Here is a 26,088-nt window from a genome sequence, read left to right on the forward strand (position 1 = left end):
TTTCACATCGACATAAATCTAGGACATCTTCACAGAAATGTGATTGGTGTATCAAGCCTATAAAACACTAAACTGTAAAACAAGGTAAAATTTGGCCCTTGTTGCACATTTGATGATTTAGCATAGATTCCGATCTCGCTTACTGCTTTTGTTAATGAAGTGATATATGAATTGCCTCAGCAGAGCCAAGGTGGGAGTTGTTTGTTGTGTCAATAAATCATGTTCCACAAATACAATATAAATACTCTTTTTAATAAAAACAAAATTTTGTACCAGTGCAGAAACCAATTCATTCTCAGCAGAAAGATTTATGCAAAGAAGAAATTAAAACATTGCTTCCTGGTGTTTGTAGGCTATCCCAAGAAAATATGGCTACAATCTGATTTGGGGTATTCCTGTTATAGACAGCGATAATCAAAAGAAAGAGTGTTTATATATTTTTATATATTCATATCCCATTGCACGGTGCATCTGTACTTAACAACATACTGCTTTCAGAAACACATCCTGAATGCTTGAAGTCCTGGCTCTGCAACACAGTTCTAGTGTGACCTGAGAGAAATTATTCAGTTTCTCTGGATATGATTATTATTTATACTCTGCTTACTCCAGTAAACTGTCCTGAAAGTAGGGATGAGCCTTATTTACTGTGATGCTATCAGTGATGTAGAGTGGCCTTGACACAAATGGAAATCAGTTTTCCACATATAAAATGGATTCACTGGTGTTTTATTCTGCCTGTTTTTGTCTGCTGTGTCCATTTAGATGATGATGTGTTTGAGAAGGGGCAGTCGGGAACAGTGCGAGTGTGTTGTGTCTAGTGCTATGAGACTTATGCCTCAGCTGAGGTCTCTTAGCACCACTGTAATGCAAATAATAACACCGCTGTAGTAGTACAACAGGGATAAAAGCACAGAGAAATCCTTAAGTCGGCAAGTTTCTGAAGCACAGCAGCTCTTGGCAGGCAGGTTGGATGTGATTAAGGGCTTCCTCTGCCTCTAAGGTGAGACTTTTCTGCCAGTTTTCCTGAGGTAGAGTAACATAGGAACTTTTTTTTTTTTTTTTTTTAATAAAAAGTCTCTGTGGGCTGTGAAATTACAACCTTTAACAACCTCAGTATGGCCTCAGTCAAAGAGGTTATCTGCAGTGGCCCCAGTCTTGTGGCAGAGAGGACCAGAGGGCTATAATATCTCAGGGTAGTCAGGTACCATCCTTGCTGGCCAGGTGTCGTCCCTGCCACCAGCAGCCAGCCACAGGCTGAAAGCAGCTAAGTGGCAGTGGGGCTGGGGAGGTAGCATGTTGGAGGACTTCTCCTGCCTGGGCCCCTACCTGGCTCCATGCTTACAGGAGCTTTCCTTGTGTTCTGCATCATTGCTTGGGTTGGCACAGGGCAAACAGCCCCTTCTTCTGCAGAAAATCCTGAAATGTTTGACCAACTGGTCATTTGTATATCCCAGGGTTAATGCAGGCAATTCAAGACTTGACAAGGAGGTAACACAAAGCAGGCCTGCAGCACTTGGGTCTGCTTGTGTACGGCCGCCTCTCTCTCTCAAAGCTGAAGACTGGATTAATTGTCTATAGCGCTGCGGTTCCTGGAGGCAGCAAACTGCCACCACAACAGTGTTAAAATACAAACAGACCAAAGCCTGTCTGGTATTTTACATCCAGAAAATTACTTCCAGGGCCAGGTTCAGAGCCACAGCAGAGGGGTTGCTGGACTGCCCATCTGCTGAAGGACAACAGGCACTTGCTGTCATGGTTGGCATGTGGATAACCCGGGAGGGTTTCCATGGCTCTTTGCATGCAGTTGGTGTCATTAAAAACTCAACATTTGCCACCCTGCCTTGACAACATCACTTTTATGATTACAGCTCCCAGGTTTTGCATGGTCAGTTGGTGACTTGGTGGGGAGGTTCATGACTGATTTTAAAATGCTGTTTTTTTACTGAGTAAACAAAAAAGTCATCTCGGGGGGCAAGACAGCAGCAGAGTCCCAGGCAGCTGTTTCCATGTGCAGCCACAGTGATCACCTAGACCTGTAGAGCAACAAGAACAACAAATGTATTTGCCTATCATGGTCATGGGTCTTGGGAACACCTTGACTGGCTTACTTAGCCCTCAGCCAGGTTGTGGACAGCTGTTGTTCCATCCTTAGTTAGCTACAGACCCTGGGACTTTAGGGTATGTCTCCATTGTCTGTAAAGGGGGTGGTATTATGATGCTGAAACCTCTCTCAGATGTGTGTGGTGCCCTGGTACTACAGGGATTGGGAGTACTTGTGTCTCTCCTCATTTATGATATAAAAGCAGACAGGTTTGGAGGGAGTGGTAGTATCAGAGCTATAGATCATGAAATGTGTTGCGGCAGCCTGAGATACCAAATCTGATTGGAAAATATTTTGCATGAATGTTCTCTATTTCTACCACATTTAAATAGTGGGGATGCAGGGAAGTGAAAGGATAGTAATTGTGCAAGGATCTCATAGGCCAGGGTAGACCAGCAAGTGTCAGTTCTTTCAACTTTGTTTTAAATTGTGCTTTTTACCATTGTCAGGTTTCCTCCAAGACCAGCAATCCCAAACCAGAGGAACTGCATGAACCGCTACGCACTTACTCAGGAAACATGATAAAAGACACTATGGTAATAGTTGTAGTTCTTAGTCAGGAAACTTAGTAAAAGTCTGTGATTAAGAGGTAAACTGTGCATTAGTCTGAGATCTGAACAGTCTCAGACTGTGGTTGTAATGATTCTGGATCTTTTCCCTCCAAATACTGTGCCTGAATCCACCTCTAACAGTAAAATCCATAAACAAAAGTCTTGTCCAGAAAGGACTATGGGGTAAAATGGGTTTTGCTGTGGTCAACTAGGTACTCAAAAATTACATATCTGCCCTCAAGGGGTGGCTGGAATTGGATTCCTTTTGTAGAGAGTTATATTATTTAACTCCTCAATAATGTGTTGCACTGACCTTGATAGACCTGATTTTGCAGTCAGCTGTCAAGTAATGATTTTTGGTCACTGTTAACCTCGATTAGATTAGAGACACCAAGCTACTGTCTTCACTCAAGGGAATGAGTTCACTCAAGGGAATGGGCTCAGTTCTGTGGTGGCTTTTGGTAGTCTTCTGTGTTGGAGATTACAGAGCTTTCTGGGTGTTCGCTTCTAATGCTTCTCAGATCTGTCTTATGAGTGATGGTCAATTGATTTGAGCTTGATGAGGTGAGACTTGCAACACTGAGCACGATGAGGTGAGACTGGAACAAGTGAGAACCCAAACAGTTTGCAGAAATGCTATCATCTGTCTTCCCACTCTTCTTGTTTCTGGCTTGAATTGATTTATTTCTCACTTATTCTTTATACCGAGGGCATGGAGAATTCATCTTCCTGCTAACCAGGTGAGCTGTCTAAGTATTGCACTTTTCTCAATTTGATTCTGTCATAAGGACTTTATCTGTCTACCTTCTGTCCTGCACGTTTGAGTCGGAAACTGAGAAAAGACTTGGTTGCCACTGTTATTTCATTTTGCTGGCCTGAAATAAATTCTGAGGCCTCTTGAAACATTTTGGTTTAAAACACTTTCTCTGTAAAATATTACAAAAATTTTTATGAACAGGTGTGGTTGTTTTTTATTTTTTTTTTGTTTGTTTTTGTTTTTACCATGGAGAAGTAATCCCCCTCTCCTCTACTCACTATTTTTCAGCAATGAAGTATTTAGGACAGAAATATTTGTTTCTTTGGGAGGGCTAAAAACTAGACAACATAAAGAAAAATATAGAACAAAATAAAAATGCCATTAATATTTTTTTTACAGAATTATAGAACCATTTTTTCACAGTTAGTAGTTCCTGTTAGTTTCATAAGTCCATTGAGCAGAGAGAAAAGTTCTCATCCTGAGTAATTTACAGGTTAAGTGGACTAAAAAGACCAAATATGGGAGAGTAAGATTATAATTCATATTTTGCATATAGAAAGTTGAATCACGAGAAAACAAGATGTACTGACCCCTCCCCTTCCCAAAATCATATGGATAATTAATGCTCTGTTCATAGATGTCTTTGAATGCCTAACCAGACTTCTGAAAGAGTCCAGTGGCAGAGCTCAGGCTTCCTTCAGGCCTCCATCTGAAAAATGTATTTTGAAGAATTTAAAAACTGATTTTAAAAATTATCTGTAATGTTTCTGGGGAATAAGAAACCCTTCACAAAGTTTTTCCTTTCCAGGATTTCCTACTGTAACTATTAGGAGATAAATCATTTCTGGAGAAATCTATTCTTAATCCAATACATAATGACTGAAATGCAGGTCCTTTGCAACAGGATGTTCTTGAGAAAGCAAAACTGTGTGAGGCCAGACGAGGAAACTCCAATGGGAACATTTGCCAGACCTGTGACAGAAGACAATTCTGACAGTGCAAGCCAGAAGAAAAGAAGGATATGTGAAAAAGTGTAAAACAAGCAAAAGGTTGAATGAAGCAGATCCCCAGGAACTTATACAGTGATGTCTGCTCAGAAACTTCCACAAAAAAAAAAAAAAAAAAAAAAAAAAGAGACCATGGAGTGGGAAAATAAAAACCCACAAATGCTGCCTTTTACATGTTGACCACCTGCCGAGTCCTATAGGAAAGATATTTCAAAAAGTATCCTTGGGCCCAATGGAACTTGTACATCCCCATGCTGCAGAGCAGCACCACGTGAAATGTCCAAAAGCTGTGCTGTCCTATAAACTCAGGCACGTCGTATAGACATGCTGTCCTTGTGCTACTCTGAGGACTCATACTGTGCCACTTTTCTTGGCATGAACTGTCCCCCTACCCCCCTTTTTTTCCTCCTGTTGAGGGAAACTATTAGTATAAACTTTGCACAAAGAAGATGTTAAAGAAGCCTGCAACACAATGCCTTCTGTAAAAGTTACCTCCTATGGAAACACCCATGTAAGACTTCATACTTCATTAGCCACCATGAAACACTCAGGTGAGGCAATCACAGTAAATGAACCAAAAAGCTTCAACTTCTATTAAATATCAGAGGACTCAAATATAGAAAGAGTCCTAAAAGTCTGCCGAAATTTGGAACACCCTTAGATACCAGACACAGTATCTGAGATGCCACATGGAAAAGCAATCAGGAGTGTGACTTTCTGTGGGCAAATGCAATTCCCCCTGTTCAAGCACATGAAAGCGGTACCTTGAAATGACTCCAAAGCTAGAGCAGTGTCATGAAATGGTCTTAAAATGGAGCATAAATTCCTGTGTTAATACTGGTGGCCAATTGGTGTGAAATTTCATGTAAGTTTAGTTTTAATGCCCTCTGACATTTGTTTTGCAGTTTGGATTTTATTTTTTATTTTTTAGATTTTTTTCTTCTGTTAATACTCTCATAGAAAGTCTTTGAAATTAGATGCTGTGTGAAATTCAATCCTTTTTGTTTTAAAACTCACTGCTTATCCATATATATATAAATATATTTATTCATATATGCATATAGTCTATAAAAATAAATAAATAAATGACTAGAGTCCTGGATGCTAAGTTTTCCTGATTTAACAGCTTATTTAAAACTGAAATTAGATTTCCTTCCATTTCCAGCTATTATCCATGATGTAACTAAGCAACACCACCTTCATGTTATTGATGGGTCTGAGTGCACACAGATCTTGCTGACTGGGACGAGCATTGGTACACTCCCCTGTAACTGGTAAGTCCTGGATTACAACAGCAGTGGTTTTTTTGTTAGGGCTTGTGGCCCTGCTGTTAAAGAAGGGCTGATGTGGAGTTGCTTGGGGGTGTATTCCTCAGTGCAAGGTTCTTCTATCCACATCCATCTACATGCAGTTCTTATTCTTAAATGGTGAAAAAGTCATGGAAATTGCTGCCTAAAGCCTCACTAGAGGTAATCAGGCTGATGACAACATGCAGTATACCCCATTTAGACATGTAAAGTCAGGGAAATAATAGCAGAGTTGACATTCTCTTCTCTTCTGTCATGCACAAGGAGCACATTTTGTCCCTCCTGCCACTGTTTCACATCGTTGCTCTTCATTCTTATCTCTGTCCCTTCTGACAAAATGTTTCCTTTTTTTCCCTTTAATGTCTCTTCCTCAAACACCTGTTTTCAAACCAGCATTTCTGCACCAGCTGTAGAAAAGTCAGAGGGGAAAAAAGCAACCTAACAAAAGTTTGCACATCAAATGAGGCAGAGTTAAGGATAACAGTGTCTGTGGAGTCATCATCTGGAGTCAGTGGTAGCATTCACAGGCTTAAAGCTCATCAGCTGCTTATGTACTGTGGAACGATATCCCAAATTCATCCCCGAGGATCTGCCTTGAAAGAGGGAGGGATGCAGATTCTCTTTTAAATATCAGTGGGATCCACAGAAGAGGTCGAGCTAAGACAAAAACATTCCCAGGATAAGGTCTATCTGTCTAAAACTTCTGACCTGAGTTTTCTAAGATGTATATTCACTAATGCAAAATTCCATGCAGGCTAAATGGATTTCAGTTAATTTTCTGCTATAAAAGCATTTCAATTTTAACAATAGCTGTCACTCCCAATATAATACAGAAATAGTTTAGTAATATAGGCCCTAAAACACCAGTCTGATAAATATTTATATTACTTATTTTAAGTTAAAAGCTTGGTTATGAATTGTTTTCATTCCAGCAGTGTAAACATCCTTCTAGAGTATGCAATGTAATGTTGAGATTGAAGTCACCCACCCTATTTGCCTGGTCTTATTTTATCAGCGCAAAAATATTCTGTAGTGGATGCTGATAAAAGTATATTTTTTTACCACTTTCATTGTACAAATACTCTTCTTCTCTATACAGTGCAGAAGGGAAAAATATTGTTAGACATCTATGTCAAATGAATATTTGGTCAGCAAAAGAGTTTCATTTCTTTATTTGTCATATGTTACCCTAGTTTAAACTGAAATGTGGATAAATGAACATAAAACACAGGCTTTCTTTGCAAGGGGCATTTTCCTGTTCATAAGTGGATCTTGTGTATTGTTTAGTTAATGTTTTATGTTTATTCAATAATGAAAACTCAGCTTTATAAAATAAGAAAGAAAATCTATTTGAGGTGTGTGAAATGAAGTACATGCATAAATAGCCTCAGCTCTGAACTGATGAGCAGTAATAGATAAATAACTGTATAAAGTTTTTGGGCTGGACTCTCAGCCATATTCATGTGGTGAAAGGGAAGGATTTGAATGATGGCAGCAGAATGCAAGCCTCCCCAGTATCATCAAAGTCTGAAATGGCTGTAGAAATTCAAGCAGTCATTTAATAAAAACACCTCTTTTACTATGGAGGCTATAAATTATACAAGCCTGTCAAGTTACAGCTCTGCCTTTGTGCTCAGCACGATTGTAATGTTCTCAGTCCATAATTTAGAAAAGGATTAAAGTTCTCCAATGCTCTGCTGTTTTTACAATGTTTTGGTGATAATAAGATTACCTCAGCCTCCCTCTCTCATGTGAAAATGTCTCTAGAAAGACATACCATATATGAAGGTGGGGTTTTCTCACACACATGCATATATATGAGAGTGAGAAAATATATGACAGTGGTGCCTGGCACCAAACTCTTACAGAAGGGCTGGTGATGCCTCACTACTACTCATGGATGTTGAAGACCTGCACAAAGTGTATGGATTTGTTCTGTAGAAGTGCTGATAAGTCCTTAAGGTCATGTTAATAATGTTTCTGATTATTAAAAACAAAGTTTTATAGAAAACTTTGACAAAGTTTGCAAAGACTACAAAGCTTTAGATAACCTATTGTTTGGAAAGCCAAGTGTCCTTACTTATTGGGGCTCTAACAAGATAGGCCTCAGACGGAGAAAAACCATATGACTGGCGTGTGTCAGAAAGCTATAACAAAATGCTAAAATAGATTTTCTACACAGAATAACATTGTGTTTTTAAAAGCCTATTGTCAGTGGATGTTCTGGAGGTAGAAGAAAACGATACATGCTCTGCTGTGGATCTGTAAATTCCCTGTTTTCAGCAGAAGGAAGCTCTGATTTCTGTCGTCATTTGCCGCAGCATATCAGGTCTTCGGTCTGCCACTAGGCTTAGACTCCACACTGCTGCTTCTCCATTTCTGGATGCTGTATTTCTTAAGGTGTGTGGGTATCTTATTTTTGAAGGAAATAGAAAAATATTCCCCTGACAAGTTCTGTTTTTTAAAAGAAGGCACTGTGAAGCAACACAGAGATTAGGCAGGACTCTTGTGGAGGACAGATTAGACAGCAAAAGTGCTGGGGAGTTAGACAAAGACTCACGAAAGACAAAATTTGTCATACGTTGCTTCGGTATTACTCTGATTATCTCTACTGCATACCAGACATATTTAGGTTATGATTTCCATGCAAAAACTCATGTCAATACCTTTTACTTGAACTATTTGAGAAAAGGAGAGAATGCTGTGAGATATCAAAGCCCTAGTCCTCACCTACAGTCAGAGCCTACAGCCTGTATTATGCAGGAAAAATAAGGTCACAAAAAGACTCTTTCCATTCTTCAGATCCAGGACCAGGCAGCTCCCCTGATGGGAGCTATTATTTCAGCTATCGCCTGTATCAATGATTCCAGAAAGCAATTCTATTAGGAAGGCTTAACTGTCACCCATGAACATCTTGACTGTGCCTCTTTTTTCTGTCCACCCTGTAGCTGGGAGGAGAAACTGAACAACTCAACCTCTGGTGCCCAAGACCCTCCCTGGGCTAGATGAGAGGCAGTTTCACGCAGTACACTGTAGATAACTGTGACACCACTGAGCTGTTGGCATGTGTCACCTTGTCTTCAGAAACCACAGTTTATTTCTCTGGTGCACAACAGCCAGCTCCAGAGCTATGCAGTTGCCTGCTTCAGTTGTGCTGCCCTGATGTCTCTTTACACGCTCTTTCTCTGCAAGTGTAGAGAAAAATCTCTCTGCAGTAACACTGAGTTCTGCATTGGACCATGATGGAGTTGAGCAAGGTGGAAAGCCTGCCACCTAGAAAACTCTTTGGGGAGACGCTTCAGATACTACACATGTGCAAAGCTGGTTTTCATTGCTGAAAATGCCAGTGGTGTTTTCTATGAAAAAAGAAAAAGGAAAAAAAAAAAAAAAGAAAAAAAGGAAAAAAAAAAAAAGGAAGCCAGTGTTAACAGAGCTTAGTCTGGTGTTCCTGCTAAAACGGTCTCCCTTAAAGCAGTGGGAGATTTGCTGGATCAGGGAGACTATTTGTGTCAGTAAGTGTGCTAGAATCTGACCCGTTTGGTGTATCACTGAAGCTGGGAAACTGGAAGTAGCTGTGGAGAGACCTGGGAAGGAAATAGGGAGGGACTGCTCTAGGCAGGGCAGAAGCAGAAGGTGCTTTCTATGCCAACTCTAGGAAGAACTGTCCTTCTAGATCCCCTTCCAGACTATAAGGATGGGGCATTGAACTGGCATCTGCCTTTCTGCTCTCCATTGTGTCTCTCTGCATGACTGTGTGCCCTGTGTCTGAAGCCACAGCTGCAGCCAGAGCAGGCTAGCTTGAGGTATGTTGAGTCAATACAGTAGCAAGCACACGAACAACAATGTGGGCTATCCCAGCCTGCTAAGGGCAGCTTTTAAGTTGACAGCCCATGGCAAAGTCCACAAAGTCCTTATATTCACTCCACTGTCACTGTAGCTAGCTGCTTCTAATTCCATCAGGCCGTGCTGCAGTCACACCTCATCATTTCCATGCAGTGTGACAGTGAAGCCTCAAGACTGACTGGACAAAGCCCTTTGAGATTTCAACTAGCTTTGGAATTAGTCCTGCTGTGAGCAAGGAGTTGGGCTCAGGATGCCCTGAGGTCCCTCGTCAGCTGAATTAGGCAGCGGCTCTAAGTTGGTGCAGGTTGTTCTAGCTCCTGCAAGGCTGTTTTCCACCCTGTGTCACCACTCCTAGAGTAGGCTGCTCTGGGGTTACTTGGTCAGTTAGAGCTTACAGCTATTGCTGCAGTGTATGCAACTCATGATTCCACGTGGAAAAGAAAACCTGCCTTATTCCTCCTTGTTATTCCTGCCCAAGAGTGTTTTCCTAAACTATAAGCTAGGAAAATATAAAAACTACTCAATTTTGTATGCTTCCTTGTCACTCCCCTCCTCCCCCGCTTCCCTTACCCCAAATCTCTTGAAAACTTTGTCCGGTCAGCCTCAGATTTCCTAAAAGAACATTCTACCCTGGGATAATATCATGACTGTGAAAGTTCAGGCTGATTATTTTTTGTCTAGAGGGAGAGTCAAAATTGGGCTTATAATGGAGGTCTTGTTTCAAACAACTATGAAAGAATTTAGCATTTATGACGTCAGTGGGGTGGCATGGGCGTGGAGTTGCATGCGAGCAGAGAGAAGCTGGGCTCTTCTCTGCACCAGTGGTTTTGTGAAGGAGTCTTTCACTGATGGAGGTTTATTCAAGCCCACCTAAACACATGTACATATTTATTTACTAAAGCAAACCAGATTGCAAATAGGACCAAAATCTGCATTTAAACATCCCTACAAGAAACCTCTCTATGACAAATTCTTTCTTCAGCCCTGCTTAAGAAAAAGCCTGGGAGAGTTTATTTTCCTCAGGCTTTACAACTCATTGTTTTCCACAAAAGCACCCCTCTGCTTTTCCAAGAGTAAGGATAATTCTGTGGCTAAAGCACATGACTAGGGCTTGGGGTTTTCTTCCCAGCTGTTGTGCAGACTTCTTGTGTGTCCTTGAGTAAATCTGATTAATCTCTCTGCACATCTGTAAAATGGATGCAATGCCCTTTGTTTCACATTCAAAGGAGCTGATACTAGCCTTCTAGTCTTTTGCAAGACAACTGGGTAGAAATGGAAAGAAATATGGACTATTTTGTGTACAAGCACGTGTGCTAATTGAGCATACAGTTGAAAATCATCTACTAAAATGTATTTGATAGAGCAGCTTGTTACTTCTGCAGAAGTTTGGATGCAAAAACTGTTTCTAGAAAGCTTATGGGATTTTCTCCCCAGAGTGAAGAGTATAATGTTTTAATGTTTGAGTCTTTTTTTTTTTTTTGATGAAAACAAGAAAATCCAAAGTTACTTTGTCAATTTTATTAATTTATTTATTTAAGGGGGAAGTATTTCTTCTCAGCTATCTATTCTCAGCATGTACTATGAGAAAAGAAATGCCATGGTGACCAAATGCAGGTACTCCGAGGGCTGGGAAGTGATTGAAGAAATGAACATCCAGTCCCATCCCACCATGCTTGCACAGTAGGCAGATATTCAGGATTTGTTTTATCACCAGGGTCATTGTACAGCCCTGTACCTTACCATCCACTTTTGAACTCTGCTGTGGGGACAGAGCTATTTCCACCTTCCGGTGATTGTCCATCATGCTCACCATACTTGTCCCATGAGTATTTCCCAAATATTGTCAGAGATGCTTTCAGGAAAATGTATCTACTACCACGTGCATTTTCTGGCTGAGAGCTGGAATTACAAATTTGTCAAAGGTGTTCCCAGATGTGTGGTGTCCTGCTAGAGGCAAGTCTGGCTTGAATTTGAAGAAACTATGTACATTAAAAAAGCAATATGGCATGAATGTATTCAACCCTCTGCCCTTTACACAGTATAAGTATAGCAATTCATTATGGGCAAGAGTTTTTAAATGGACTAGCGAACTTCTGTGTCTTGCTTCCAGCTGTTCATAATGTGATACCTCAGAGGGACTAGATTTTCTGTATGCTGCATGTTCATAGCTGAAACTGAATTTTTTCTGACAATGGAGCTCCTTTTGATTAATTCAAGATTAGGTTCTGAAAATAGTATCCAAAATTGCTAGCTGAATTACTTGGAAATTGAATATATATGATTAACATTTTTGAAATAATCTTCATGTTCAACTTATATATTTCCTTCAGATTCATTTAAAATCATTTTTATCAGTTGTTATGTGGTAGAAGATGTTAGTCAAGAATGGGGCCAGCTTAATCTCATCATGAGATTTAAAAGAAAATGTTTTAAAAATAATTTTTGAAAATGATAAACCACTTACAAAATTGCAAGTCTTAGAAAAGGTGTTTGCATTTTTGTGATAGTAAATTCCCATTAATTCTGAAAGACTATAATCTGCACCCAACACTTTAAAGCATAAGCATAAGAAATATTGCCAGAGCCAAAAGTTCAGACTACAAGTATTTACAGGAGTGGCTGAAAAATGAGATTTAGAAAGTAGTTCAAGTTATGTTCACATTTTTCAGTTTTCATTCATCTCTTGTTATGTTTTTGAGCTTTCTCATCAACAAGAGCTGAAGATTCACTTAAAAAAATACCAATGAGTTTCTTGTGTCACCATGTATATTCAGGAGCTCGACATTTTAGCAGAAGAGTAAGTATTGTGAAGTCATGATAAATCCCATGTGTTGGCTAAATTACCTTCACTGTAACGTGTAGCTATCTCTATTTCTAATGTTTTAACTCAGTGCTATACACAGATGGTCCTGTTTCTGCTGACAGTAATTAGACTTCTCATTGTCTTGTGCAGGAGGAAGAAGGGAACTTTTCAGGCATGCGTTTTATTAAAAAATCCCAATGGAAAAAATAATTCCCCATGGGTTAGATACTGGCTCAGAAGATTGTGTCTGTACTTTGAATTCACACAGGCTTCTTGTGTGATCTTGAGCAAACCTGTGAAGGTGACAGCATAACCCTGTGCCTGTGCTCCTTCACAGCACCTTTGGTAAGAGTGCAGGAGATGAAGATCGGTGGATCTGCCCCAGTGGACTGCCTGCGGACTGGTGGCTGGGAGTGGTGGAATGGGGCAGGGTTTGGGAAGAAACCTTTTACTAACCCCTTTGCAAAGTGCACCAGATACCATGGATACAGGGTGCACACGGTTCTGGGTGCAGGTTCACCCATTATCTTCTCTTTCCTCATTTCAGCACTGCAAAACTGAGTGGTGCTGGTATCCGCTTTGAGATACTATCAGCCTCCTTCAGCTCTGACCGTCCCCGTCTTCCAGTCATCTGCAGATTACACCACTTTGTTTCTTCTACCCTCTGCAGCTTCTGTTTCTCTACATTCCCAGGTCTTTGAGACAGTGTCCTAACTCCACTGGGTCTGCTCTGAGACTCTCTGGCACTATAGTTGCCAAAGACTTTTGAAATTATCTTGTCTGAGCTCCTTGATCATAGTGAAAAAGATGCCTTGTCCAGCAGTTCCTGTGTCAAGTCCTCACACTCAGAGGCTGAATTTGACTATGCCTGGAGGAGGGAAAGTAAGTCACCATGATTCAAAAACACCACGTTATATTGCATCCACCTCATGCCTGTGTGCATTGTTCTGGTGGATAACTCTCATTAGAGTGGGTAATTCACCCCGAGCCTAAATATATCTGCTTTCAAATATGACACCATCTGAGGTCTTGTTAGGTGAGAGCTGTGTGGTCCTTCCATGCAGACACTTAGAAATCTCTGCCTGGACACATCATCCAGGTAGAGTAAACAGGCTGAAGTCAAACAACTATTTTGCAAGGGTGAGTTCAAGGCACCGTGTTGCTGCATGTGGAGATGAGCTTTCTCGTCATGGAGCAGGGTGGTCAGAGGTGGACCTTTTTGTCCAGGGAAAGGGAGGACTAGAGCAAAGGGCTGAAGCTGGGCCAAAAAGGCAGGAGAGATGTATGTCCCAACACACTCGCAGCCGTGCCCTGCCATCTCCTGCAGCAGCAGTGGCAGCAGCCAGCTTGGCACAAGCTGAGCAGAGCTGGTGCTTCCTGTGGTTCGCTGCTCTCTTAGCTGGTAACTTCCTGCTCTGCCTATGGTGATAGCCAGCTCTGATCTCATTGCGTGTTTTGAGGACCACTGCAGATTTCTTTCTGAACCATTCTCAGCTTTCTAATGTCCTCTGTTTTAATAGGAACACTGCCTCCAATGGCAACAGATCTCTCCCTGTTCTACCTTGTTGTTCTCCCACCTAAATCTCATTTATGAATTACTTCACCACTTGGGGGTTATGCTTTCCAGACGAAGCCCTGGCAGAAAACCTTCCTGTCTCAATTACACTCATACTTGTGTGCACACTGAGTCACATGCTTACAACATGAGTTGCTCATCGCTTCTGTTTTAAGCCCAGACCTGCAAAGTGTACCACACAAGCTGAGCCCTCTGCCTGGTTGGAGCCCCAGGGAGCCAGCTTGGGTGCTGTGCCAGTCCTGGGGCTTTTTTTTTTTTTTCCTGGGGAGCAGGATCAGAGGCTCAGTACAGCATTTAAAGCTTTACTTATTTTCATAGTTAGCAATTGCCAAGCCAATAATCTGTTTGTTTCTTTATCAAGCAGACTAATAAACGTTGCTGCGTTGCTAAATCTGTCTAAAGGGGAGAAATGGCCTTTAGTCTTATTCAACATCTTATGATTATATCAGCCTGTCTTAACCCAGCCAAGTATATTTACATGAAATAATGGAATGAGTTTTGCAAAGTTCTTTCCCCCTTTTTTTATTGTAAGTGACTGTCTAGCCAAGTTCATTTCCTCTCCTGTCTGAGCTCCTCTCTGAAATATATTATCCCACTTATTAAAAGCCAATAGCACTGTGCTTTGCTTTTCTTCCACCCTCTCAGAAGAAGGGGCATGCAGGGGATGCTTGGATTAAGTGAGTGGGGCACCCCAGAGCTGGGATTCCTTATGAATGAGCTCACATCCTCTCTCTGTATGATAAGAGGAATGCCGTTTGCATCCCAGAGCTGACTGCATAAACATATACACACTGGATGGGCGAGCATTTAGCCTGAGCATAAACTGCAATTTCCAAACAAAGATCTGACTGACAAGGGATCATCTGCCATCCCTCTGTACAGTCAAACCACAGGGACCGCTCGGTAGCAGTCTGGTCGGTCCCGGTGAAATCCATCCCTGCTATGAGGGGGAGGGGGAGGAAGGGAGAAGGGGAGGGAAAGATGACAGATCCCTGTTTGCATTCTTCAGAGAGAGCAGCTGCAATTGTCTTACTACAGTATGTCAACATGAAATTATGACAAATCAGGCGGGGATGTACTAGCAGTTGAAAACAGTAAGGAGGAAAGCAAAGTAGAGGCAAGTTAGGAAGAATGAACTATACCTAAAACTCCGGCAGCCTATGCCATCCTGGTGGAAAATGACTTTGACAATATAATAGGACTGAAGACTGTAGGTATACCTGGACATGGCTGAAGGACCGTATGCAAAGTTTTCAGGTTGGTTTAAATCTGCCTTTAAAATTCTTCTTCTTCGTCTTTTTTTTTTTTTTTTTTTTTTTTAGCAAATTCCATAGGAACCTTTCAAAAGTTGATCTGAGAGTACTTGGAAAGGCTAGTCCGTCACCTTTTCCTGTGCATGGGACACAGCTGGGATCATCACAGACCCAGCTGAGCACCCAGCACTCCCACACAGCCTGTGATGCCAGGCTCTGACCTTTGCACAGGTAAGGAAACTTTCCCTGGCCTCCCTGGATATCTGCATGCAGTCTCTAGAATGAAGAAAAAAGAAAAGGGATTTCCTACTCTTGGCCTCCTTTTTTTTTTTTTTTTTTGTATTAAAACTGTTATTGTTTGATAGCAAAAGGAGAACTAGCAGGAGAAAGGCTTCAACTTCCTGCTTGCCGCCTCCTTTCTATCTAACAGAAGTCCTTGAAATGGGATGCAATGAATGTTTCCTTTATTAAAAACCAAGCCTTCTCCAGCCCACACAGTTTCACAACACTTGATAGAATGCACATTTTTCCAGTGTCTTTTTTTAACAATGTCCAACAATAGAAAAAGTCAGTAATGGGGCCGTATTCAGCATTAGTGTAATTGGGAGCAGCTCTCTCTGATCTCAATAGGAGGTGCGCTCACTTTCACCAGAACCAGATTTGCTCACTCATGGACACCTCATGTTAAGGATAGTCACTGATCTCTGCTGAGAGCAGCTTATAAACTTCCCCAGACTTGCAAGTCTATTGGTTTAGCACTAGTCTGCAAAATAAAGAAGGAAAAAGGCAGCAAATGCAGGCTTTTAAACTAAAAGCTGGCTTTATTCTCCTCCACCCAGGCTCTGCTACCTCTCTGCCTGCTGCAGCTGGCTGGCACCTCTGAGGAAGCTGCCACGTCACACCTCGCTGGAGTCGGGGAGAGCGTGGTGGGTTTGCTCTGGAGGGTGGAGGGTGCATGAAAATATTTTCTGTGGTTTCAGTTTGCATGTCTGCATGGAAAACTCTAGTGAAATGTAATAGGTATGAAACCAGGAGGGTCCACAGAAATATGTGTGGAGAGATTTCAAGGAAACCAGTGCAAAAACCCCAAAACCTTTTCAGAGGAAGGAATATTCCCAGTAAACTTTCAAAATCTGTAATATTTTTTTCTATTAAATTCCATGGGAGTTTTCCATAGGGCTGATTCCAACCTCCCCTCTTTCAGGCTCCAAGGTTTACACTTTAATGAGCTGAAAGAGCTTTGCTCTGTGCTCACTTACATTGCATCTGTCATCAGTGGCGTTTCTGTAGCTGCGCTGAGACAGTTCTGTGCTTGCACCACTGTTCTGAGGTAGTGTGAGGTCCCCGCTCATGGAGGAGTATCTGAGTGAAGGAGATGCCTTTCACCTAATTTAGTCTTTAAAACCTCAAGTAATATGACAAACGTATCCTGCAAGAGCATATCCTTCCTGTTGGGTTTGCTTCCGGACACACAGAGCCTTGATGTAACAGCGTGCACCCGTTTTGCCATTCCATCCCTGACACCCACAGCCACCTCTTCCCAGGGATTATAGAACCGATGCCACCAGTGCCATGGATAGAGAGGGAGCCCCATCCTGACCCGCAGCTTGGTGCCAGGGCTACTCTGGCCTGAGTAGCCTAGTACAGCTGCTCTGTCCGAGGGGGTTGTGTTGGTGCCCCTGAAATCAAAGCAATACCACATTTATCATTAGCTATCCCTTTCTAAAAGGCTCAATGAATCTGATTTCTTTCTTTGAATGTCTTGAATATTGTTCCCATATCGCTTTCACGGACAAAAACACTGGGATGCCAGGCATTACAAAGCACATGAGACCAAAGGTTAGCATGAAGTCCCCTGACTAGAGACGGGACAGGTCTGCAGGGCTATGAGAGAGTATGGAGCAGGCTCTTGGTGGCACACAGGCACGTGTAGGGCTGGGACTGCCCAGAATTGGTGTGTAGCTCTTCCTGCCTGTTGCACGTGACCTCATGATGCTAAAGCATTGCATGACGTGAGATTTTCCTCCAAGAGAGGGATTTAAGGTGTGATGAGGTGGTGGTGAAGATCAGAACTTGTTTCTCACACATCCTCTCCTTGTGAAATTTTGCTGCGGTTTTCCCACTGGTGGGGAAATTCCCCTACCACTAATATTAGCCTCTCAACCTTTTTGACAAGTAATAGCAGAAAGCCATTGTCCATACTCTGTGCCTTTCTGTATGAAATTTTTATTTCTTCCCCAACCAGATAGCTTAATTGTATTTCTTTTTATTCCTCCTTTATTCATAGTATCAATTGATACAGACTTCTCAGGCTGTTTTCTTGTGAATCTAGTGTGAATGTAGATTTATTCTTCCTCATGTAGTCTTAAACTTGAAGGCTGCAGTTCCATGCTGTGTTATCGCTCCTTTGTATTGTTCTCACTGTTTGAAGGGAAGAGGACTGGGGGGGGATCTTTAGCAAAATATATCTTCCTGGCCTGGGTGAGGCACAAACACAAATGGATGCTAGGCAGCTCAGCAGAAGGATTGGAAGAGGGGTAAGTTCAGGAAGGCAGGCAGGGTGAAATGATCACATAGATCTCATCTCAAAACACTCTACAAAGGAGCAGGGTCAGCATTGTCTTCAAAAGTTCAAGACTCCTTAGTTTGACCTAATGTTCTACCTGCTTGGCTGTCACAAACTGTGTGAATACAAAGGTTATTCTACGCATCTCAGCTCCCAGGACTATTCCTTTATTTTACTCTGAAGATTAGGCTGATGATTTAATGTAAAAGTACACAAGGCAAAAGACAAAATCCACACACCCCACCTACTCTCCCCCCACCCTCCACCCCACTGTGTGCCCTAATTCTCAAACTTTCTTCCTCCATGTGATTTCATTCTAGCCTTGGGAATCTCCAGTCTTTGCTGTGTAGGCCCCAGGATCACAAGGGCAAGTCATGGTACTTCTGCTGTAAATTCATTCTGCATGCATGGTAAATCGTTCCAGGGAGCGTGCAGGCAGAGAACAACTACACTGTGGATGTGCAGTAGTTTGTTAAGGGCTGCGACATTTTCCATCTCCAGGTGAGCCTTCCTCGGTAGTGAACAAGATGAAGGGGCAACATGGCCATGAAGACTAGAGACCAAGCAGAACGGAAGTCTCAGACAACCTGCAAAGTATGTACTTGAGACAGTCCCATCAAACTGAGTGCAGGAACACTGTGGTGTCACCCGCTCTTGATGTTTGGGAATTGAAGCACAGGTGCACTAAATGACTTGATCAGACACAGAAAGCCTACCAAGGACCCAGAAGCTGCACTTGTTTCAGAAGTCTTTGTCCAGTGCTTTACCGTAAGACCAAAATCTTACGGTACCAATGTTTTTCTCAGAACAGTTTTCCCAGGGTCTCATATTTAGTGCTACTAACTTTTACCGTAATGAAATTGGTTTAAAGGTAATAATTTTTATTCTGAAAGTTTGATGGCAGCAGAGGGGAAGCCCTGCACATATGTAGGTGAAGGGAAGAAATGAGAATGTCTAACCAGAGGATGAGCAGAATAGGTGTTTCATTTGCAATAGTTTCAGTTTTGCTTAATAATGTTAACTCCCTTTGATGTGCATTTCAGTTGCAAGCAATGAGTGCATCAGTGCCTTTTACTTTCAGTTTGAATCACAAGAAATTTTAATCTGCTTGCAGTCTAACAAGGCACTTACCCACTTTATACCACAGCCTTGTGAGCAAGCTCCTAATATCTAATGATACCCAATTATTCTCCTCCTTCCCAAATGGGGGTATGGAATATTATTATCAAAATCCATGCATATTTCTAATGCTTTATTTTTGATGTTTGTAGAATAGCAGAAGTCACAAAATAAATTTGAAATTGGAGAGGTGCGTGGTGGATCATAATGCATTTAACACATAATAACAAAAGTAGAGTAAATGTGTGGATGTTTCTATGAGGCAGTATTGTATTTACAGCAGCAGTTGATAATTTATGAAGAGGAATTACCCTTCCTTCCCTATTGGTAGATCTGGTGGAATAAAAATGTGATGATAATGGTAACAATGATGATGATGATGATTATGATGATGATGATGATAATGTTGATGATAATAATAATAATAAATGATTTTTTAAATTAGTCTGCTTGCTGCTAAGCTATTGTCCCCTTGTTAGTGCATTTTTAGAAACCTGCAATGAGTAGGACAAGTTACTGGAAAGCTATTGAAAGATTTCAAGGATGCCTTAAACAGGAATTTGTGTTTCTCCCAGAGTTTACAAATCTTTTCCTGTGTTGTCCTTTTCACTAAATAAGTCCCACTGGAGTTGTCTGAACAAGCCACATGAGGCAGGCCCATTTATATAAATAAAGCTGCGCAAGGTAGGAGAATACACATGCAGGTAGGTAGTTCTTTTTCTTGCTCTCTTCTTCAGGATCCTTAATATTACAGACTATCAGATTTGTTTCTTTTTGTTTTGTTTTACCTTGGTGAATTCTGGTGTTGCACCAAAACCTGAAACCTCTGAGCTGTAAGCAGTCAACACCAAATGAGAAAATCTCACGCACTGCTTTCCTTCTTATGGGGCATGCTCTGGGGCTTGACTTGGTCTATTACTGTACAGTGCTTTAGTGAGTCACTTGGTGTACCACAGGTTGTCCTGACAGCCACAAGTAAGAGGACCCCAGAAGGCTGAAGCGAGTGACTTGTGCTGCTTTCTAGTCAGCAGGAGAGCTCAGAGAAAAATCTCAAGTTTCCTTCATCTCATTATGAAAGGCCAGTATCAAAAAGAAGGGTAGTCACACGGCAGTCGCCAGTCTTCATGTGTCTGAGTGGAGATGCAAAGATATTTATCTTCCTAATTACCTGTATATCTTTGGAAAAGTTACTTAATGACCTTGTGACCTAGTTTCCTCATCTGTGAAATGAAAGAAGAATAAGTACTATCCTTTGTGAGACACACTGTCGGTGAATCACTGTTCCAGTTTTCCTTTCCAGACCTCTCAACCAATCTCTCTTTTCCTGCCCATCCACTTCTAGAGCTTCCTTCAAGATTTGATGTCCCAATCCTAAATCAATACTGATTCACAACTCTCCTTTTGCCTCTCCATTATATCCAGAGCTCTTGCACAGGTAAAAGCCCAACTTAGTCAGGTGGCGAAGAGATAAGACAGTGAAAGCAAGGTCTTATCTGCTAACAGCACTTAAAACTACTGTTCAGTGCCTGATCAGGAGTTTCCACATGAACAGAGAGTAGGCATCTTACCTCTGGCTGCCCCTAGATGCTCACAGCACTTTTATGCCACATTTCCACATGGTGAGATCTCTTCTGGTCACCTGTGGTACCTTCCTGTTCCTGTGAGACATCACAGCAGCACAAGGGGATAGTGCCACCATGAATGGGGAAAGGCTGAAAGGAAAAGTTAACTGTACTCTTACAGGATGGAGAAGATCAGTTTCTGATCTACTTTTTAATTCTTTCAAAGTTCCAAAAACCTTAATCAGCAGCGACAACAAAATCTGCACTCAGTTTCCAGTTTCTATAGTCTCTGTGATAACCTGATTATTTTATTTTTCTCACTTGCAGCTGCTTCTCTGCACCTTCTCTAGAGGAAGCACTGTCACTTGTCTTTTTCTGGACCAGGATTCTGGTGCTTTGTGTCTCCATTTGGTCCATACTGAAGGCAATTTACCTGACATGCTGAGGTGGGTCAATCACCTTTGAGAAGAGCAGAAGTGGGGCCTCCTGGTCTTCTTTCCTTCATTCTTCCTAGGAGGCTGTGGCATTGCTTTTAAAAAGAGTAATGTAAGTGAAAAAATGTATGTGGAAAGAATGTGCTTCAAAAAGAGAAAAGGAGAAGAGCTTCTCATTTTTCCTGAATGAATAGCAAAAATACCTTGTTTCTTCAAAAGGACACCATTCCAACCAAAAAAATCTCACAATCTTTGTGTACTTTGTAGTACAAACACCAAGATATTTGGGAGAAAGTATTTCTTTTTTTTTTCTTTTTTTTTTTTTTTCCTAGTTCAATAGTGCTACATGATGGAGTTAACTTTGTTGAGTTTTGCATGGCCTTCTTTCTAATCATCAGCCCTTTGAGAAATGTGGAGGAGGGGCCAGTCCCTTCTCAGCAGTTATGGGAAATGAAGACCGATTAAATCATAGGCTTTGCCCTGTCAGTAAAAATGTAAAAATGTCAAACATGAAAAAAAGTATTTCCATATTGGGTGATGTGTTTTTTTATTCATTTTTTTTTCTCAGCTACAATTGCTCTAGCAGTATAAGAACGCAGCACAAGGTTTAGATTAGTCAAGCACATTTTTGCGCTATGTATATAATAACAAAAAAAACAGACCTGCCAACCCACCCCCAGGCCTTGAATTTTTGGTAGATTTTCTAGTAAAGTTCGCTTTAGTGTCCTTAGGGGAGTCTTCAAGGGTGGACCAATGAAGACATGCCTCTTGTTCCATTTGCATTTGTACATCTTGAGCTCCATTGCAGTACCCTCTGTCTGAAATTTGTTCTATCAGTGTTCCACCCAGCGTGAGTAAGGACAGCCCCAATTACCCCTGCCCTGGAGTAGCTCAGTTCCCCTCTGTCACGGCAGCTTTTCTTGTTGGTGGGATGCCACATTAGCAACCTGATCCCACCACCCTCCCTGCCACACAGCCTAAGAAGCCATGCCTCTAGCTGCAGAGGGGACTGATTCTGATCCCCTTAATGCATTACTCATTGACTTTGTTGGCCTCAAATGTCTGAGTAAGACCCTGAACATGGCATGACAATGTCTCTCTCCTATATTTATCCTCCAAAAAATAAGAAGTCAGCTCTTAAATAAATGTTGAGAGAAGTCCGTAGGGCAGTGGAAAACATGGATGATGCACCTCCTGGATGATGCACCTACAGAGTCAGCCCAACCTATAATAGGCTTTTGAGGTCGGTAGTAGAAATTTACCTCTGGAGGGAGTGGTTTCATTGCATTGACCATAGAAGGTAGCTAAAAACCCATTTTGGATGCATTACTTAGATTTTAGCTGAAGACAGGAGAGATGAATCTTGCACATATAAAACATACTATATAATATAAAACATATAAATTATGTAACACATAATACATAATATATTATATAATATATAATGTAATATATAATATGTATTATACATTTTATAATATATAATGTGTATGTGTATAATATATACTATAAAATGTATAATGTGTAATATATAATATATCAAATAGGAAATAGGAAAGAATTGGAAAATAGGAAATAGAAAGTAGAAAATATATTTAAGTGACTTTATAAGCACAAGGATGGCAGATTCTGGAGTGGGAGGGGGGGTGAGAGTGTGCTGGGTTGAAGAGGCTTCGACTAGCTAGAAGAGCATTTTCCATATGTCAGACCAGAGGCTGCCAGCTTTGCTAATGCTGAATGATACCTTTCCCCATGATTAGTCCCATTGATTTTATCAGGTCTGCTCATAGAGAGCTAGATCATACCGTGGTGCTTCAGCCCCAGGAAAGGAGCCACACACTGTTGAGCTACCGCTGGGACAGACCTGTCTCCTTGCTGCTTTGGGAAGGGAGCAAACCATGACGGGTCTGTAGCTGGCACAGCACGTGCTTCCTGCTGCCAGATGCCTTGGGAAAGGAAATGAGAGATCCATCGAGTTCACCTTCTTCCCACTTGGGCTAAGGAAAGGGCATAGGCGGCAGAGGCTATTATTCTCCTGTGTGTGAGAAGCAAGACACGGGACACGCAATGGCCCCTTACTTCTTGCATTGGCATGCTGGCCATGATCTGGCCCAAAGTGAGGTGCTACTCTGCATAAAAAAGGGGCAGAGCCTGGCTCTCAGTGACCAGAAGGCTTTACATGGCCCAGAGCATGAGGTCAGTACAAGCTCCTTGAAGAAAGGTGTAGCAACAATGCATCCCGTGCATTTACTGGTGAACACAAAAGCCATTAGGGGGAAGGGGGGGGTAAGGGGGGGGGGAAGAGAGCGGGGGGTAGAGAAACCGAAAAGGAAAAGAAAAAGGCATGTGTTTATTCTCAGGGCAGAAAGAGTGTATGTGCCATCGAGCACCCACTGAAAGGCAAATAATTGGTTTGTCACAATGCACCATTCGCTGGGGGTTTCAGATCTACTATGATATTATGGCTGACGGCTCAGAGACCTTTTCTTGACTACCAATGTAATTGGTATGGCTGGATGCTTTTGACTGAGTTTTAGGCGCTCCTGGTAAATCTGCTGAATGATTTTGCAGGACCTTGTGCAGGCAAAGTCCCCATATAACTCACTGACCTGCCCCTCTGGCTTGCTTGTCATGCAATTTACAATAACTAGCACTGTCCTTGTAACTCTAAGGTAAGAAGTGAAAACCCTTTCTTTTTCCCCTAATTGTTCTACTGGTTTTACAGTTACCAAGCTGTAAAGCACCTCATCACTCTTGTTAATTCTTTCTTCCTTTTGAGCTGCCAGTTAGTAATCAATTATTACCCTTGTCATTCATGCTGCAGCACAGCAGCTGGTCACAAGAAGCCTCTGTTTCACTGGGCTGGAGCCAATCAAGTCCCTCCAGCTGTCCCTTGCTGCTCTGAATCATAATGTACAGTACTTGTTGCTTTACAAGTTCCTTTACCAGACTGCTTTTTTTTTTAAGAAAGGAAAAAGAAATAAAGTTTTAGCTCCCAGTTCTACCCTCACAGTACATCTGGCTGCTAGATGTTGAAGTAAACTCCCTAATGCTGCATTTTTATGAGGGGTGGGGGGAATACTCTATGTTAACACAACAGATATTTTTGTCATATTTTCCATTTTATGAGATGACTGCATTGATATAAAGACTGCTGACAGATCAAAGGATTCACTGGTAAAATGATATGAAAGGCAGAGACATTAGCATCCATCAAGGTCCTGTTAGGATTTGCAGAACAGGGGTTCTGGGCCTCCCAAGTAAAACCTAGCAGGAAGGTCTGCGAGCCTGCATAGCAAATGAAAAGAAAACAAGAGAGGGCACACAGAATATTGGAGGAGGTAGTGACCCACAAAATGGTAGCAATTCGAGCTGCAAGGCACTCTGATTGAATTGCAGCGGAGGCAAACACTCTCAGGCTTGCTGTTCTTGTTATGGAGCAATACACAGTTCAGCATCGTACTCTGAGCCATCAGCTAGCCTTTCAGATGACTTTAATTCAAAGAGGGAAACAACGGTACCATCACTTTCCTGGTTGTCTTTGTTCCCAGTTCCCACTGACTGACTAAAGGTTGCTGAGACAAGAAATCTTGCAAAAATACCCAGCCAACATGTCAAATATCAAGGGAGAAGTGGCTGGCTTTGGAGAATCGATACTATCATCCTGTAGCATACGTTCCTCTCTGTCTAATTTAATCAAAAGGAAGAAACAGATTTCACAACTCCGCTACTGATGTGGGTATTTTCATTGGCTTCAGTGGAGCAAGTCACAGGAATAGAAGTTTGGGAAACATCTTTTCCAGCAACTTCTTTTGCTCTCTGATATGCCCCAAGCAATCAATTTCATGGGAGTATTAAGTGACAAATTAAAGAATGGTCTAACCCCCACCAATTACATCCTGTTGCTACAAGAATTTTGCCCTTCCTGCACCCCCCCCCCCCTCCCCCATTATTTAGGAACCCAGTTAGTGTTAACTATACAACAGCCATCAATGATATTATCTAAAAGTGTCTAGTTTTTATTGCTGTTGCAGCTCATACCAGTAGAATCATCTCTGCTAAACTGAGCACAAAAAAACCTTTACAAGAGCACTGCACACATCATACAGTGCATATTTGCTATGGTGCTGGTAATAGCCAAAGAGGGCATTATTAGCTATAGCTGTTGACAAGTCAAAAGGGATGAAATGCAGTCACGCACGTTGCATGTGAGAAGACCTACTGCTTTCATTTGTCAGTTGTTTGTGCCCAAGTGCATGGATGGTGGTGGTGCCCCAGTGTCCTTTTTACTGATGTACTAGTCTCAGAAGAGCTAAAATCATGTGATACAGTGCAGTGCAGAAGAATCCCACAACTTAAGTCAGCATGGGTGTCAGGCCTGGTACAGACCATACACCTTACCCTCCTCTTCAGTTTTATTGGCCCTGCTCAGAGGACTGGATTTCTTTGATAGGAAGGTTGTGTGAGCCTGGGCTGAGCACCGCACTGTAGAAGGTAGATTGCTTTGGATATCCTGACCGCCTTGCAGGCTGGTTTGATTATCTCCATATGGCCTAGTGTAGTGCTGTGTAGATGGCCCTTTTGAAAGGCAGTGTGTTTTGTTATTGTGCCCTTCAGGGATGGAATTAATTTTTGGTAAAGGGCCAGCACCAGGTTATGCTCTGCTGATGTCTTCCTTGTCTGTGATCTGTACTTTGCTTGGGCACGGAGGTCTGCTGATGTGTGGTACTGTTTAGCTGGCTTGAAGCTGTGAGGCCTACTGACTTTCAAGGAAAAGAGGAGCTCAAGTGGAGTGAGTAGTCCCCTTCAAACAACAAAGTTTTCAAAGGAAGGACAATTTCTGACGTATGAAATGATCTCATGAAGAGGTCCCAAAAGGCCTGGTAGAAAAGAGAGATTTGCAGAACTGTCACATAAACTCTTCACAAAGAGCTAAATTCCCCCCAAATGAGTGTCCTTTTCCATGCAAATGGTTGAGAGTCTGGAGCCGTTGAAATCCTCTAGGCACAGAGCTCATACAGATTTTCACTGACAATCGATTCCAAGGGTCTTCCAAGATTCCTGGCCTCCCAAAATCTTCTCTGAGGATGTGCTAATAGAATTAGTCTTCAAAATCTGTGAGAAATACAATGTGATGAGAGAAAGTGGGAGAACTGCATGGTTCTGACTTTCCATATTGTCCTAGAAGAACTACTGATAGGACTCC

At 41.8% G+C, this 26,088-nt stretch overlaps 1 protein-coding gene across 27 annotated transcripts in view; it reads left to right on the plus strand.

Annotated features, from left to right (window-relative positions):
- LOC308176229 (uncharacterized protein) overlaps positions 1-26,088 on the plus strand; it is a 48,554-nt gene that overhangs the window by 12,324 nt on the left and 10,142 nt on the right. For 2 of the 27 annotated variants that reach the window (XR_013938152.1, XR_013938167.1), the window contains exons 3-12: positions 2,554-2,640; positions 3,365-3,395; positions 4,221-4,970; positions 5,585-5,693; positions 12,523-13,254; positions 15,271-15,432; positions 16,041-16,127; positions 18,088-18,361; positions 19,462-20,321; positions 20,776-20,894. Coding sequence is in view for 1 of the 27 variants with exons in the window: in XM_080551696.1 (XP_080407822.1) it covers positions 15,191-15,205; positions 16,041-16,127; positions 20,776-20,894; positions 21,215-21,347 (354 nt within the window). In the remaining 26 variants the exon portion in view is untranslated. The other 25 variants (XR_013938155.1, XR_013938156.1, XR_013938159.1 and 22 more) reach the window with 25 other exon arrangements.

The sequence above is a fragment of the Anser brachyrhynchus genome, assembly GCF_964034855.1.
Source record: "Anser brachyrhynchus genome assembly, chromosome: 1".
NCBI lineage: Eukaryota > Metazoa > Chordata > Aves > Anseriformes > Anatidae > Anser > Anser brachyrhynchus.